Raw genomic sequence first — 14,550 nt, 5'->3', positions numbered from 1 at the left:
CCTATGCAGATAAAAACATCTACTCTGGGTATTAAAATTATTTATCTACATATTCCCAGGCCCTCAGAGAAAACCAGAAAGATCTTCGGGATAATTGCTCTGGAAGGAAATGCAGCCTTACCTTGACGCCTTTCCAAGAATCCATGGGAAACTCCCGTGTGTTTGCTAAGCCCCTGCCCGGGCCCGCCAGAACGCCGTCTGGTAAGTGTGGTGTCCAGGAGGTCTGTGTCTGAGGTCCATGAATCCCTAGTCACATTCCCTGACCCCACACGGAGGCGGGCACGACTGGAGGATGTCATTTCTCTGACCTTTTGAGTCAGTTAAGATTTTCTAGGTGTGCTTTTCCAGAAGTTCCTCATTTTCCAGAAGCTCAGCTCCTTCCACCAAGATCCTCACAAGAGAAAAGGCCTTCCCCCTCTATCCTGGGCTGCCACTGCTAAATGGCCATTTGTCCTAAAGATCTCGCCCTCTTCCAGCCCAGTACCCAATCCCTCACACTCCCCTCCTGGGCTGGCTGCCCCCCCACCTTCCAGGGGGTCTTCAGTCGGGTCGGGAAGGAAGACTGCTGGGCCAGGGCTTCCCAATCCTCAGGGTGCACCCCCATCACCGGGGAGCCAGGGCCTCTCCGGGGAGGTCCGGTGCTGGGGCCGGGAACACACATTTCCATCCAGCTCAGAGCCGCCTGCGGGCGAAGGGCATCAGAGAGCCAAGCTTCTCCTGGTGGAGCCCTCGGGCGCACCTCTCCGCTGCAGGGCAGCCGCTCACCCCCGCGGTGCGCACCCCTCCCAGGCGGACGGGGAACCTGCCGCGTGCTGCCCCCGCTCCCCGTCCGACCCAGTACTCGCTGCGCCGCCCCGAGAATGGGAGCCGCGTCCCCGTTCTTGAGCGTCGGGCACTTGACTCGTTCCTTAAGCCCCAGGCGGGCTCCGGTAGCACGTCCGCCGTCGGGTAGGACCTGGGATGGGGCGGTGGGCACGCGTCCTTGCCTGCAGCCAGACTCTCCGCGGCCACCGAGCTCCCACCCCTGCCCCCGCCGCAGGGAGGGTCGGGGCATTCGCGGACCCGCAGGATTCCTCGCGGGGTTCGGAGGCGGGCCCTTGGGGCGCTTAGGCCACAAGGCAGCCCTTTAAAGAGACCCCCAGGGCTCCCCACCCGCCTCTCCGCGAGCATGCAGGGGGCCCGAGACGCGAAGGCGGCCTCACCGCACCCTGCTGCCGCCCGACCGCGGGCTCCCCGCCCCTGCGGCTGGGAGAGACACGTTTCTGTTGCTGGAAAGCCACCCAGTCCGTGGTGTTTTGTTTCCCTATCATTAAATTCAGAATATGCTTTAAAAGTACCCTAAATATGACCTGGACCTGTCCTTCACACGAATGACTGTAACCCACTCATGTGTGTGTGTTTATGTGTCTGAAAACTCACTTCTAATGTGTGTGTCTACTTTTTTTTTTCATTTTATTATCATTAATCTACAATTACATGAAGAACATTATGGTTACTAGACTCCCCCCTTCACCAAGTCCTTCCCCACAAACCCAATTACAGTCACTGTCCATCAGCATAGTAAGATGCTGTAGACTCACTACTTGTCTGCTCTGTGTTGCACAGCCCCCCCCATTATACATGCTAATCGTAAGGCCCCCTTTCTCCCCCACCCCCCACTTATCCCTCCCATCCCACCCATCCTGCGTCCCTTTCCCTTTGGTAACCATTAGTCCATTCTTGGGTTCTGTGCTTCTGCTGCTGTTTTGTTCCTTCAGTTTTTCCTTTGTTCTTATGCTCCACAAATGAGGGAAATCATTTGGTACTTGTCTTTCTCTGCCTGGCTGATTTCACTGAGCATAATACCCTCTAGCTCCATCCATGTTGTTGCAAATGGTAGGATTCATTTTCTTCTCATGGCTGAATAATATTCCATTGTGTATATGTACCACATCTTCTTTATCCATTCATCTACCAATGGACATTTAGGTTGCTTCCATATCTTGGCTATTGTAAATAGTGCTGCGATAAACACAGGGGTGCATCTGTCTTTTTCAAACTGGGCTGCTGCATTCTTAGGGTAAATTCCTAGAAGTGGAATTCCTGGGTCAAATGGTATTTCTATTTTGAGCATTCTGAGGAACCTCCATACAGCTTTCCACAATGGTTGAACTAGTTTACATTCCCACCAGCAGTGTAGGAGGGCTCCCCTTTCTCTGCAACCTTGCCAACATTTGTTGTTGCCTTTTGGATGGTGGCCATCCTGACTGGTGTGAGGTGGTATCTCTTTGCGGCTTTAATTTGCATTTCTCTGATGTGTGTGTGTGTCTCCTTTTTAATGTGCCTATTACGTGCTAGTTTCTATCCCCCGCGCCAAAGACACAATAATAATCTAATTCCCAGTGTCAAGCGTTCAGCTTTTCCTTGCTACGTAAGAATAGTATAAGCCCACTAACTTCAGGGAAGTTTTGTCCCATAGAGTCCGAGCTGCAGATTTGTGTGCTTCTTGATTATTTACACATTTTCTTCCTGATTCATATTTTGGTTCCACGTCCTCATTGTGGAACTAAATTATTCTAATTAAGGTGCCTGATTATTCTGACTTACGCAGGCTGTATTTCAGAGTGACTCTAGAAGTGGAAGACACAGCACCGGCCCCGAACTAGCTGCTAAGGAAGCGTCACGCCCATGCGATTTTTCTCATAAGGACCTGCAAGTATCACCCAGCAAGGTCCCAGAAGTATGGTCACTGCCCAGGGACGTCTGTGATCCACCACATGCCGCCCCCTGGATCTTAGGGACCAAGCAGCCCAGTAACCTTCTTTCTTTTGCCACAAAGAAGAAGAGAAATGCCTGACAATTTTGTAAGAAGTTTTTTTAATTTTAAAAGAATAAAGCCTCAGAATTATATTTAAGCTTCACAAAGAGGTGATGCACAGATATGTCATCACGCTGTGCTCACTGGGAATGGTGCCAGGCATTTGGGTTCCAGAAAAGGGCTCTCTGTGTTGATGAGGCTGTAAAAGACCCTCCTTATAGTCAGAGCCAATATAAAATTAATGTAATTGTTTGTATCATATATTTCAAGAACATAAAGTCAGAGCCCTTATATTACTTGCAAAGGCCAGGTAAGTAATGTAAGCAAGAGACAAAGGCCAGCAGGGACGCTGGCCTGCCAGACAGATCATCCCCGTGCAAGGGCTCCACTCAGCTCCGCAGGGCTGCGCAGGAGCCAGGGGCGACACTCTGAGGGGGTCCCACTTAACGAGTATTCTGCGAATCAAATACCTCAGCCACCTGATCATCCAGTGGAGCATCTGATCGGGTCTGTCACACCGATTCGCTGCTCCACTGACCACATGTTTGTACTGCTTCATCTATGCAACAGAAATAAGCCCTTGAGAGGAAGAAATGGAGAAACGGGAAGCAAAGCATCAAAACAAAAGAGGTTTCTAAAAAGCTGTGCCTTCAGAAAGACATAAAGGAGAGAGCCCTGCATCTCCCCGAGGATGGGGGCCTGCCGTGGCCTCTTCTGTGCACTCGGGTTGCCCATCTGACATCCTCTGTCTCCTTTAAAGTCTGAAATCCGGTCACTCTTTCCAGAGCACCCAGAGCTCAAGACCCACTGTGACAGGTTCACTCACAGATGCTCGGTTCTTCCCCAGTGACACGCATTCGGGAACAGCTACATTGTGTTGTGTTGCTGAAACCAAATTTTTACAGAGAGAGATTAAGGGCGCTCCCCTCAGCCCCACTCTCTATACACTCTAAAAAGATCTTCCTACAAACGTCCTTTTCTCATCGCCCTGCAGGGTCAGCCACAAAACATGCCACTGGCCCCTAAGAGCAATTTTCAGACAGTCCTCATGAGAAGGGGATCTGTGACCCTCCACAAGCTATTTCCTTCGTGTCCCCAATGGTGGCGGATGTCCGAGGACCGCATGAGGCCCGGCAGGCAGCTCGGTGTGGCTCCATCACTTCTGATGACACGTCACGCAGACAAGCACGCATCAGCTTTGAGTGTTTTTTTAAGAAGCAGCCTCAGGCAGACCATTTCTGCTTCTCCAGCTCTGTCTTTAAGTTGAAAATATTGTCTATAATCTAAACCAGAACTGGCATTTATTCACTTATTTCCACACATATATATTGAAGGCCCCCACATCTATTGAGGTGCTTGGCCAGGAATTCAGAACATAATGGAAGTCAAATGGACACAGTCCTGCCCCATGGATCCCAGGCGGCAGAAATCAATCATGCAAAGAAGCAGATGGTCATATACTTTGATAAGGACACAGAAGAGGATCCTGAGGTGCTATGGGAGGCTGGATAGGACCTGGTCTGGGGATAGAGGGAAGCCTTCGCTGAGGAAGTGATGCTCAAGCTGACAGCTCCAAGCGGTTGGGTACCAACAAGGGAGGAGGAGGCTGGGGAGAATGTGCCACCGTGGGAACTGTGCGTGAAAGGCCCAGGGAGAAAACCCACCCATTTGAAGAGCTGAAAGTGTGCTAACGTGGCTGGGATCTGTAAAGGGAAGAGGGTCCAAAAGGAGGCAGGTCCTACAGGTAGGCAGGGGCCAGACCGCTCAGGGCCTTCTGGGAAGAATGGGGAGCCTTCAGTGGATTCAGGACTGCGGAGTGATGCTTTCCTGTTTGTGTTTTCAAAGGGTCTCTCACGCTGGACAGGACAGTAGATGCAAGGAGACGGGTCACAAAGCTATGAACTGTGCATCGCTGAAGTTCTGGGGCCTTGCTGACCCTGGACAGACGCCTCCCCAGGGCTCAGGCAAGTGTGGACTCGCCCGCAAGTGCCTTTTTCATATGCAAACAGCCAACCCAGGCACAACCCCCCCAGCCACCTACTTTACTGGGCTCTGTCACCCGAGGCCACTGTCACCCCAGGCCAGGGGCCAGGCATCTGGGGACAGCTCCAGGCCCCAAGCCACTGCACTCACACTGCTTTGCCCCTTCCTTCCCACAGAAACCACAATCCAGGCTCGTGCCCGCCTTCCCCTCTGCCCCTGCCGATCCTCGGGGCTTCACCCCATGGGCCCCCTGAGTGGGTGCCACTCCTCCTGTTTCTACAGATCAGTGGCTGTAAACTGCTTCCTTCCTGACAGTCATTTCTGTGTCTGCAGGTCTTACATGCCTGATTAAAACAAATCCCAGATACATTTTAAACACAGGCTGTGGTGACGAAACAGGCGACTTCTGACGATGGCTTGGACTAGGATGGTCTCGGTGCAGAAGAGGAGAAATGGGCAGTTCCAGAGGAGGTGTGATGGACCGGATAAGGGGGCGAGAAGACGGCGGTGTCCAGAATGACTCATAAACAACGGTTTATGCTTTGGTCTATTAAGGGGATGACGGTGCCGTATACACAGAGAGGAAATCCAGGCCCAGGACCAAGACTGGGAGAAAGGACGGGCAGGACGAGCTTCTCAGGCAGCCAGATGTGAGGCGCACAGCAGTGAGACTTGACCTCCCATTCGGGGAAGGGTTCCCACCATCCGTCCATCTGCCTGGAGAGGAGGACTCCGAGGCAATCCTATTTACAGACCAAAGTTTTTTCCATGATATATCACATTTCTGATTGATGTAAGTGGCACTTTGAAATGAGAAACATTACTATATTTACACTTACTGGTGGGAAAAAATTAATTTTCATATTTGATACACATCTGTCTGCCTGCTGCCTGTGCCAAACTAAAATCCATTCTCATAGTGAAATAGTCTCTGAACTTGAGCCAAATTGCTTTAAGTGCCCTTCATTCTATGAACAGTAAGGATGGTACTTCTTTTAAAGTGACAAGAAATCACATTGTCAGGTTCTCCTGATTCGCCCTAACAATAATATCACTTACTAAAGTCACAGTGCATTGCTCTCAAACTGATCTTTAAATTTATGGGATGAAGACGGCAATGGTTACGGGAAAAATTCCAAGTTTGCTGTTTCTTGTAATTGGCCAGTTTTTTCATCATTTCAGGATAAAAATAGGGCATCCAACAGTGTGACACGAACTACTCCCCCACCCGAACACAGCACAGGGGTGCAGGAATAGTGAGTGGCTGCTATTGCTATTACCGAGGGGGCATGAGGGCTCTTTCCTCTCGTACGTGTTTTGAGAAGTTTTAACAGAAGTGACTTCTAACGTTGTCATCTGACTCAATCCTGCCTAAGGCGCTAGATCGAATGAAAGAAGTCTACACGGCCTGGCAGGGAGGCAGGTTTCATGGTGGCTAGTAACGCTCACAGGATGCAGACTAAGCCGCCACAAGCAGCCGCTGTTCCTTAGGAAACGAGCTGCCGAGTGGGGAAGGACACAGCGGCGATCGTGCTGCCCCAGGGGGACGCAGCAGAGGCACGCAGCTGGGGGCTGCATCCAGGGCGCGTCCCGGACCCAGGGAAACCTTCCTGCAGCCCTGGGGAGGTGCGTGGTCAGGCAAGCCCGCATCGAACCCACAAGCGGAGGACGGAGGAGAAGGAATTCCAAGCCCGTGTTGCCGTGTTTCCCACTTACTATGCAGCAAGAGAGGAAAACCTACAACCATACAGCCCTGTTGCTTATTAATAATAAAAATAATTAACCTTTTAAGAGCTCTTCCAATGTATTGCACTGTTCCAATGGATTTACTTAAATTATCTCATTTCATCTTCATTACAACCCAATGAGGTAATTACGGCCATTATCTCCATAAAAGAAGAATAAATACTATAACATCCAAATACATATTTTCCCAAAATTATCCATCTGAAAGAGGGGTGCTTCGTATTTGGTTCTCTAGAAAGTCCTCCTGTATTACAGAGCGCCGCTCCAGTTACCAAGTTTTGAATATCAGAATAGCCTGAGAAAGACATTTACCTGAAATGACCAGAATTGGTGCTAGTGTTAGATGCTCATGAAGGTAATCTGGTAGAATCGGTTAATGAAAAAAGGGGCAACAAAATTTAGACAAGATTTACCCATTACCTTTGCCATCTCTTCACAAGCCTGCATGTCTGGGTGCAGGGCCTGCCCGGCAGGAGGGCTACAAGCTGATTGATGGGAAGTCTCCCCGCAAGCGGGTGTGCGCCCTGCCACCACCGCCTGCCGGCCCTGCGCTTTACGGAAAACAACCCGAACCTCATGGGCCATTCTGGGGGCTCCCTGCGTGCCCTCGCCTTCCGTGGTGCCATGTGGGATTGCCTGCCTAGTGTCACTGGGGTGACACACCGGTCACTCACGGACACTGTGTGCTCCCAGCTGTCTGTACCCTGCAAGGATGATGCGCAGCACAGTCTCGTGGTCGGTGTCCTGCGCCCTCGGGAGCGCAGGGCTGAGGGCTACGCGGCCGCCCCCGCCGTGAGGCCGGGATTTCCGCACCGCGGCTCAGGCCCCGAAGGTCACCAGGAGTGACTGGGAATGCACAAACAGTAGAAGTGCAAGAGGGACCCCGTTACCGCCGCCGCACCCAGAAGGAGGACATACGACGTTCCGCCAACGCCCCCGGCACAGCCCAAGCCCCGACCTCGGCCTCATCAGCCTCCCCGCCCGGCGTCAGCGCCAGCAGCGGATTCCTGCCTTCATCCAGCTCGCGGAACTGCCCCGTCCAGGGCAGGGGAGGCCTTACAGCACAAACACACGTGCCCCCGAGGCCCTGCTGGACACTGCGGTTGGACGCGGTCCTGTGGGCACCCCACGTCACAGCAAGGGCCGTGGTTACTCTGGTCACTCTGGACGCTTCCCGCCACGGCCTCCTGGGCCCCGCACCGCCCGTCGCCCCTCATCACCCGGCCCCGCGCTCACGACGCCCCAGCCACACTCGCCGGCATTGCCCCTCACCCAGCCTCGCGTGCACCCGGCAGGGGATCTGCCCCCTTTGCCCGGAAGCCTCTCCCATCAGCCGCCCGGGCGGCTGCTCTCCGCTCCCACGTGGGCCTCTCAGAGATGAAGGTGAGGAAAGGAAAGATATGGGTAAGGACAGAAAACGAAGGCCTCCGAAAATCCTTTCCAGACCGTGGTTCAGGACAGCGTCTCGTGCCTTTCTGTGTGTTTCCTGACCTGAATTATTTTTCTTCCAAGCCTCCGCCACTGCCTGACACCAAATGATGCTGGCGGGGTGGGAGGGGCCTGTCTCCTGCCGCATCGTCCGCCCGACACCCACTCCTTGTGTTGCTCACGGCCTGGGAGCCTCGTGTCCTCTGCCCCTGGAAAGCGCCTGGCAAACGGAGGTCCTACGGTGTCCGTTGAACTGCAGAGCAGATCAATGCACCCCCAGTCCCATGGGGTGCAAGAACTGGTATTTCCTTTCTTCCTTGAAAGAAATGGGAACATGAGTCCTTCCCGCCAGCCCTCTGAGCACTTCCCTCTCACAGACCCTCCTTTCACTCGAACAACTCGCTAGTTTGGGATCTGGTGGTGGGCGCACCCCTCCAAAGGTTTGCTCTGGAAATGGACAGAATCTCCAGGTGCCCCCTTCCTCTCCTGGAGACCACAGGCTGGGCAGAGAGGCAAAGATTCTTCGGCTTGAGCCCCTCCTAAACTGTGGTCTTGAACTGTGAAGTTTTGAACAAAAGCTGTTGTTTCAAAGCTTTCACTGGCTCTTTGCAGAGCTTCAGAAAGAAACCTGGGGAAATGCATGAATAGAATTTTGACTCTACTCGACAGCGCACTGGGTTTACTCCGGGAACGAGATGGTTGAAACGGAGGAAACTAGATTACTTGGCATAAATACTCACAAAAATTTTCTGTTTGCACCAAAATTCCTAGAAGGGAGACTTGAGTTGAGAGAGAAGGAAGATGGGGAAGCATCTTCATTGAGAGGAAGTGGGCACAAAAAATGGTGTTTGTTGAAGGAATGGCGACTCCGCTAAGCAGGGAGACGGTTCAATGCAAAAAGGCGGTTATGGTCCCACTTTACCTATGAAGTAAATGTTAGTGAACCAATTCTACAATGTCAAATATATTTAATACATAAATATGTGATCTAACTAGTTCAATGTCTTAAATAAACATAAACAAATATATTAAAGTAATACATCATAGTCATCAGAAAATCAATTTGAGAAAATATATAATCAGGGATGTGCTGTACAGCGTGGTGACCTTAGTTAATACTGTGCTGTATACTTGAAAGTTGCTAAAAGAGTAGATTTTAAAAGTTCTCATCACAAGAAAAAAAGTTATAATTGTGGTGCTGGATGTTAATGAGACCAGCTCGTTGGGCTCTGAGGACCAGCAGGCTCTGCGAGAATGACCGCATCTGATTCTCAGACCAGCCCTCGAGGTGACAGCGTGGGGAGCCCCGTGCCAGAACTCAGGAAGATGCCCGAGGCACGCAGCTCCAGGGTAGGTGGGCTCTGTCCCTACCGGTCCAGCTCCGGGGCCTGCCCGGGGCCGCTGCTCTGGTCCCTGGACTGCGCGGGAGCAGAACTGCCTGGGTAGGAGTCCCAGAATCGCACCATTAGCACTTCATCCCTGCCGGAAGCACGGTCCAAACTCCAGCAGGTGGTAGGATTATGCCTTACGGTGAGCGAGCCCCTCCCTCCAGGGGGTACTGGGCTAGGACTTCACGGCAGGGGGGCTTTGCAGCAGGAAAGCGTGTGCCAAAGAGCAACGTGGGGGCCGTGAGGACGAACTTCACGATCTGAAGCCTGGCCCAGGAGATGCCCACGTCCATCCCTCAGTGACCCTAAGTCGCCACAGCAGGGTGACACCCGGCCCCTCTGCTGGGTGGACCCCTCCACAGCTAATTGCCCCACATCTACAGCCTAGTTCCTGTCAGTTCTGTCACGCCGTTACTACATACAGTAATGGTGTGTAAGATATTAGCCTGTCATTATGTATAAATGTGTCTAAGGAAAACTCATTTCCAGGAATCATTTTTGAAAATGAATCCAGAAGAGAGGAAAAGCTTATTTTCTGTCTCCAAGGACAACATAAAGTGACTGTGAGTTTGTATGAGACTCATTTAAGGTGGACTTTCTGTCCCCCAGGAATCCAAAGCCACAAGCACACTTCAGGGTGTTCTGCAAAGCCCAGGAGAGACTTAAGGTGAGGAGACCCGGCAGCTTCCCTCTGTGCTGACTGCCACGCCTCGATGGTATGAGCAGCCCAGCCCTTTCCCCACTTACCTTGCTGCTGTTTGTTTTATTATTGTTAATAACACACAACCAGAAAATCATTTTTACCATTTCCCTCTGGTGCTGTTAAGTTTAATTTCCTTGTTTTAATAATACAGCAACAGTGACTTGCCTGATATTAGAACTTTTTTCTTTCAGTTATCTATTAAAGTATCACTTTAATTTATTACAAAATGTGCATTTACTACAACTCTCAAAACCCCAGGTTTGCCATGTGCCTAAAGGTGGAACACCGTTCCGGTGTTTTCCATTTATTCATTTCTAACAACTTTCACCACTGAGACCCAGAGTGAGATGTGAACTCTATGGCAGCCAAGACACTGGGTACTTGTACACCCACCACACCGTCTGCATGTGGCAGGTGTTCAGGGACGCACACGAATGACCAGTGAAACACACACCTCTCACCTTCACCCATACCCAGAGCAGTCAGACCCTTTGCCACATGAACAGTTCATCTATGAAATGGGATGGAAATGGATTCTAATCATACACACACACCCCAAAAAACCTGGTCAATCTGAGGATATTTAAAAACTTAAAATTCAGCAAGCATGTGTCAAACACCGGCTGTCTTTAAGGCAAGACCCTATTCTGGGTGCTGAGGGCAAAATAAAAGTGCCCCAGATACCACATCTGCCCTGCAGGGGCGTATAGTCTGGCAGGAAGCTGGCGATGACCTGCAGGGACAACCCAAGTGAGCACAGGTCCTCCAGCCCCTTCCCCGCACAGCCCTCTGGCCCCACTGGGGCCCTGCACCTGACACTTCCAGACAGAGACCCAGCCCACAGCCCTGAAGCCCGACTGCCCGAGTGCAGGTCCTGACGCGGCCAGACACCAGCTCTGTGACTCGGGACAACCCACTTGCCTTTTCTGTGCCTTGGCTTCCTTCTTTTAAAAGTAGGAATAAAAACTGGGCTAATCTCATAGAGTTGTGATCATTCAGTGAGTTCACACACATAAAATGCTTAGAACCACACCAGGTACAGAGTAGTATGCAGTTAATATTAGCTACTTGGGTTAGGATTGCCACTTTGCGATGTTATATTTTACACAGCTATCTTGAGCTGTTAATTTCTAGTATTGTATATTTAAACAGAAGTATTCTTGTTGCTTTAGAATGGCACATAACCCTTATAAAAGGTTTAAGTTACGTAGAGAAAAACGAATGTTTCTCTAATCTAACTCCCAAAGATAACCATAGTTCACAATTTGGCAAAATGCCTTCCATGTATCAATTTGCCTATTTAAGAAGGGTAAATATATTTGCTACATAAACATATTTAGCCATACATACTGTTCTACAAACAGCCTATTGGTTAAACTCAATGTATTGAGGTCATATATCTGTGTCAAAGATAAAGATCTCTCCTGTTATTTATATAACCATTACCTTATTAGCAGACATTTAGACCATTTATTGCTCATATAGTGTTTATAAAGATTTGGGCTGCACTATACAAGCTAAAGCTCATGTTTCTTGAAAGAGATGTCCCTGAATTCCCCAAGAGCTCTGCAGATAGGAACATCTGAGTAAATATTTATTTATTTAACTATTGACCATTTTAGGAGAACAGAACAAACAGCAGAAGCAAGCTTTACGTGCAGAAAGTTCTACGTCTAAACTTTTCCTAAAAGTTCTAAAAAAAGCTTTGGACTAGCATGACATAACTATTTTCCAGGGCTGTTGTGAAGACAAAATAAAGTCATGTATATTATGTGCCTGAACCCCATAAATACTCCATAGATTCTGGTAGTCATCGCTTCGCTGTAAGGATGGCGACTAAGAGTGGAAGAGATTAGAACCCTCTGCCTTTGATGACCTACAGCAGGCGAAGCAGTTATTCATCCCCACCAACCTTCCCAGGGCGTAGGGTTCTACTCTTCAGTGATCAGGTGTGCTGAAGATAGAGCCCGGAAGTAAAAACAGAGTAACCGCTCATCCTGTCCTTCCAGCAACTAAAAATGATCTACGTAATGTTTGTGGATGAGAAAGGTTAAACACGGTGCTGATCAAGCCTGCGTCCTCCGCTGGCTCGCGGTTAGCCCCCCAGGGCCCCGCAGCTTGCCGCCTAGAGAACCGTCGGGGAGGAGGCTGCCTGGAGCAGGAGAGAGGGCGGTGGCTGGACAGGACTTAGCTTCTGCCTTCCACGTCACAGTCTCCCTTAGGGTTCTCAACCTGCCTCGCTGACATTTGGGGTCAGATAACTGTCGTGAGGGGCTGTTCTGAATATTATAGGATGCTCAGTAGCTTTAGGTTCACAGAGAGACGTGAGCAGCCGGGGAAGGGGAAACAGGTTCAAGGAGAAGCCGCCCAGGAAGGGGGTCCCACGTGAAGGCTGTGCAGGGAGGTAACTTCCTTGACTGTGGGGACCAGGCCAAACCCGTCCCAACCAGACCCCAATGCGGGCGCCACCAAAGCAAACTATGAAGGAAACCGCCAGACCACACCGCATCATGATCTCACTTAAATAAAACTGGCTTTGCTCCCCGCCCCCTCCCACTCTTCTGTGTGCCTTCTGGGAAAGGACGTGCCCACCGACAGGGGCGGCTATAGATGGGCCTGTCAATCAAACGACCCCACCCTGTCAATCAAACAGGCCCTCCTGCTGGAGTGCGGTACAAAGCCTGCCCCTAAGGTCTGGGGCCTATGCCGACCTTGACTCTGGCGCTCCTCCCTTGGAGTGGATTCAAATGACACTGTCGCTCTGCTTCATTGTGTCTCTTCCCTTTCTAATCTGTTTCAGCGGGAGGAGGACCGAGGAGGAGAATGAACTCTGCCTGCAGCTGCAGCACTCTGGCCTCTACCCACTAGATGTCAGTAGCATCCACCCCCACCAAGGTTTGACACCCCAAAATGTCTCCACACATTGTTAACATTCCTGGGGAGGGGTGCAAAATCACCCCTAGAGGAGAACCACTGGTAGATATGTATGTATGTTTTGCATAGCATTTCACACTTTTCAAATGCATTTAATGTTCACAATAGCTGTGTGAGTAGGCTGAGGAGATACTCTCCATTTCACAGATGGGGAAAACATGATCCTCTAATACAAAAGTGGTGAGATAAAAATTTTAATTTTGAACCACTGAGATGCCATCATATAGGCCAGAAGTCTGTGGGTTTTTTAAATAAAGTATTCTAGTGAAAAAATCACAGCTTCACCCTTACTTGGGAACCCCAGAAGGAATGACCAGGAGGCCCCCAACACTGAGTGTGAGATGCAGCCATGTAATGCATGGCTAACTTGGGGTTTGATTCATTGTCTATAGAGACGGTGGATGAAGACAAGCCAGCTGCTCCGGCAGAGACAGGAAGTGGGATGGCAGGCGAGCGAGGGATGCCAACCGCGGCAATGGTATGTCTTTGGGAGGCATGAGCATCCATCTGTAAAGTCTGCCCATTAATTAAAACTGTTTGGAGAGACACTAAGAAGATTACAATAGATAAAAGCCATAGCACCAACAGGCCTAAAAACCAATGTCTCAGAAAATAAAAAACACCGCCTGAAGACAGGAACTTAGAATCTACAGACATTAGAAGTAGAGAGGCCTCTAGATGCTGGGAAGAGCTGGAGTTCAGAGGAGGAGGGGGATGAATAAGGCCCTCCAGGAAAGCCGCCAAGGTCACCGACTCTCAAGCTGAGCCCCCAAGTGGCACAAGCTGACATCTACTAATTCACTCGTCATATCCCTGGCTGCTTATTTCTGTATATCTGCTGAGGCTTTTCACTACATCAAAACTCAGGTTTGTAGACAGTGAAAACATCATCATGTTGAACACAATCTGCTTCGCACGTGTGAAATAGTAGGGTTTGGGGTCGATGAGCTCATGTCTGGGGTATCAGTCCAAATGTGAGCAGCTTGTAATTGGCCATCACTCAACACCAGCTTATAACCAGTCCAGCCTATATGAACGGGACACCTGCTCACTGACATAACTACTGAACCTCAAAAATCAGAACTGACCAACCACCAAATATCCCTCCTTGCTCTCTTACTTCCAGTTAAATACAGAATTTCTAGGAGAATATAAGATAATACATAGGCCCATTGCACATTACTGGCCTGGCAGGTCTCACATGTAGAATGAAAAAGCTGTAATTTCAGACATAACTAGAGGCCTTCCTTTTCATCAGCAAGAATTACTTTTATTATTTTGTCATCACAAACCCAGGTTTTGAAAGATTTGGTGTCCAACTACTAAAGCTATTTAAAACAAGGATGTGTTTAAATAATCCTCTGTCCAGCTCTAAGTCCCGACAGTACTACCTTTGGCTGAGGTCACTCCCTGAGAATGTTATCCATAAACCAAAATGTGACCCATGAATAGTAACACTGGCAACTTACCAGGTTAGCAGTCAGAGTACAGAGCTCCAACAGCTGTGGGTACGAGGCCTGGTAAATTGACTGGAGGAAGGGAAGAATTCAGGAAGCATGTGGCATCAGCCT

At 50.1% G+C, this 14,550-nt stretch overlaps 1 protein-coding gene across 11 annotated transcripts in view; it reads left to right on the top strand.

Moving 5' to 3' along the window:
- The window catches only part of ANO6 (anoctamin 6), a 163,293-nt gene that overhangs the window by 144,331 nt on the left and 4,412 nt on the right, over window positions 1–14,550 (top strand). For 5 of the 11 annotated variants that reach the window (XM_073222851.1, XM_073222852.1, XM_073222849.1 and 2 more), the window contains 2 exons: window positions 60–201; window positions 13,372–13,457. In XM_073222851.1, coding sequence (XP_073078952.1) covers window positions 60–201; window positions 13,372–13,457 — 228 coding nt within the window. Of the gene's footprint in view, window positions 1–59; window positions 202–2,602; window positions 2,623–4,642; window positions 4,762–5,113; window positions 8,942–12,845; window positions 12,941–13,371; window positions 13,458–14,550 lie in introns of those variants that run through there. The other 6 variants (XR_005058894.2, XR_012125590.1, XR_005058893.2 and 3 more) reach the window with 6 other exon arrangements.

Source organism: Manis javanica, chromosome 15 (assembly GCF_040802235.1).
Source record: "Manis javanica isolate MJ-LG chromosome 15, MJ_LKY, whole genome shotgun sequence".
Taxonomy (NCBI): Eukaryota; Metazoa; Chordata; class Mammalia; order Pholidota; family Manidae; genus Manis; species Manis javanica.
This window is presented reverse-complemented; position numbering and strand designations above follow the sequence as displayed.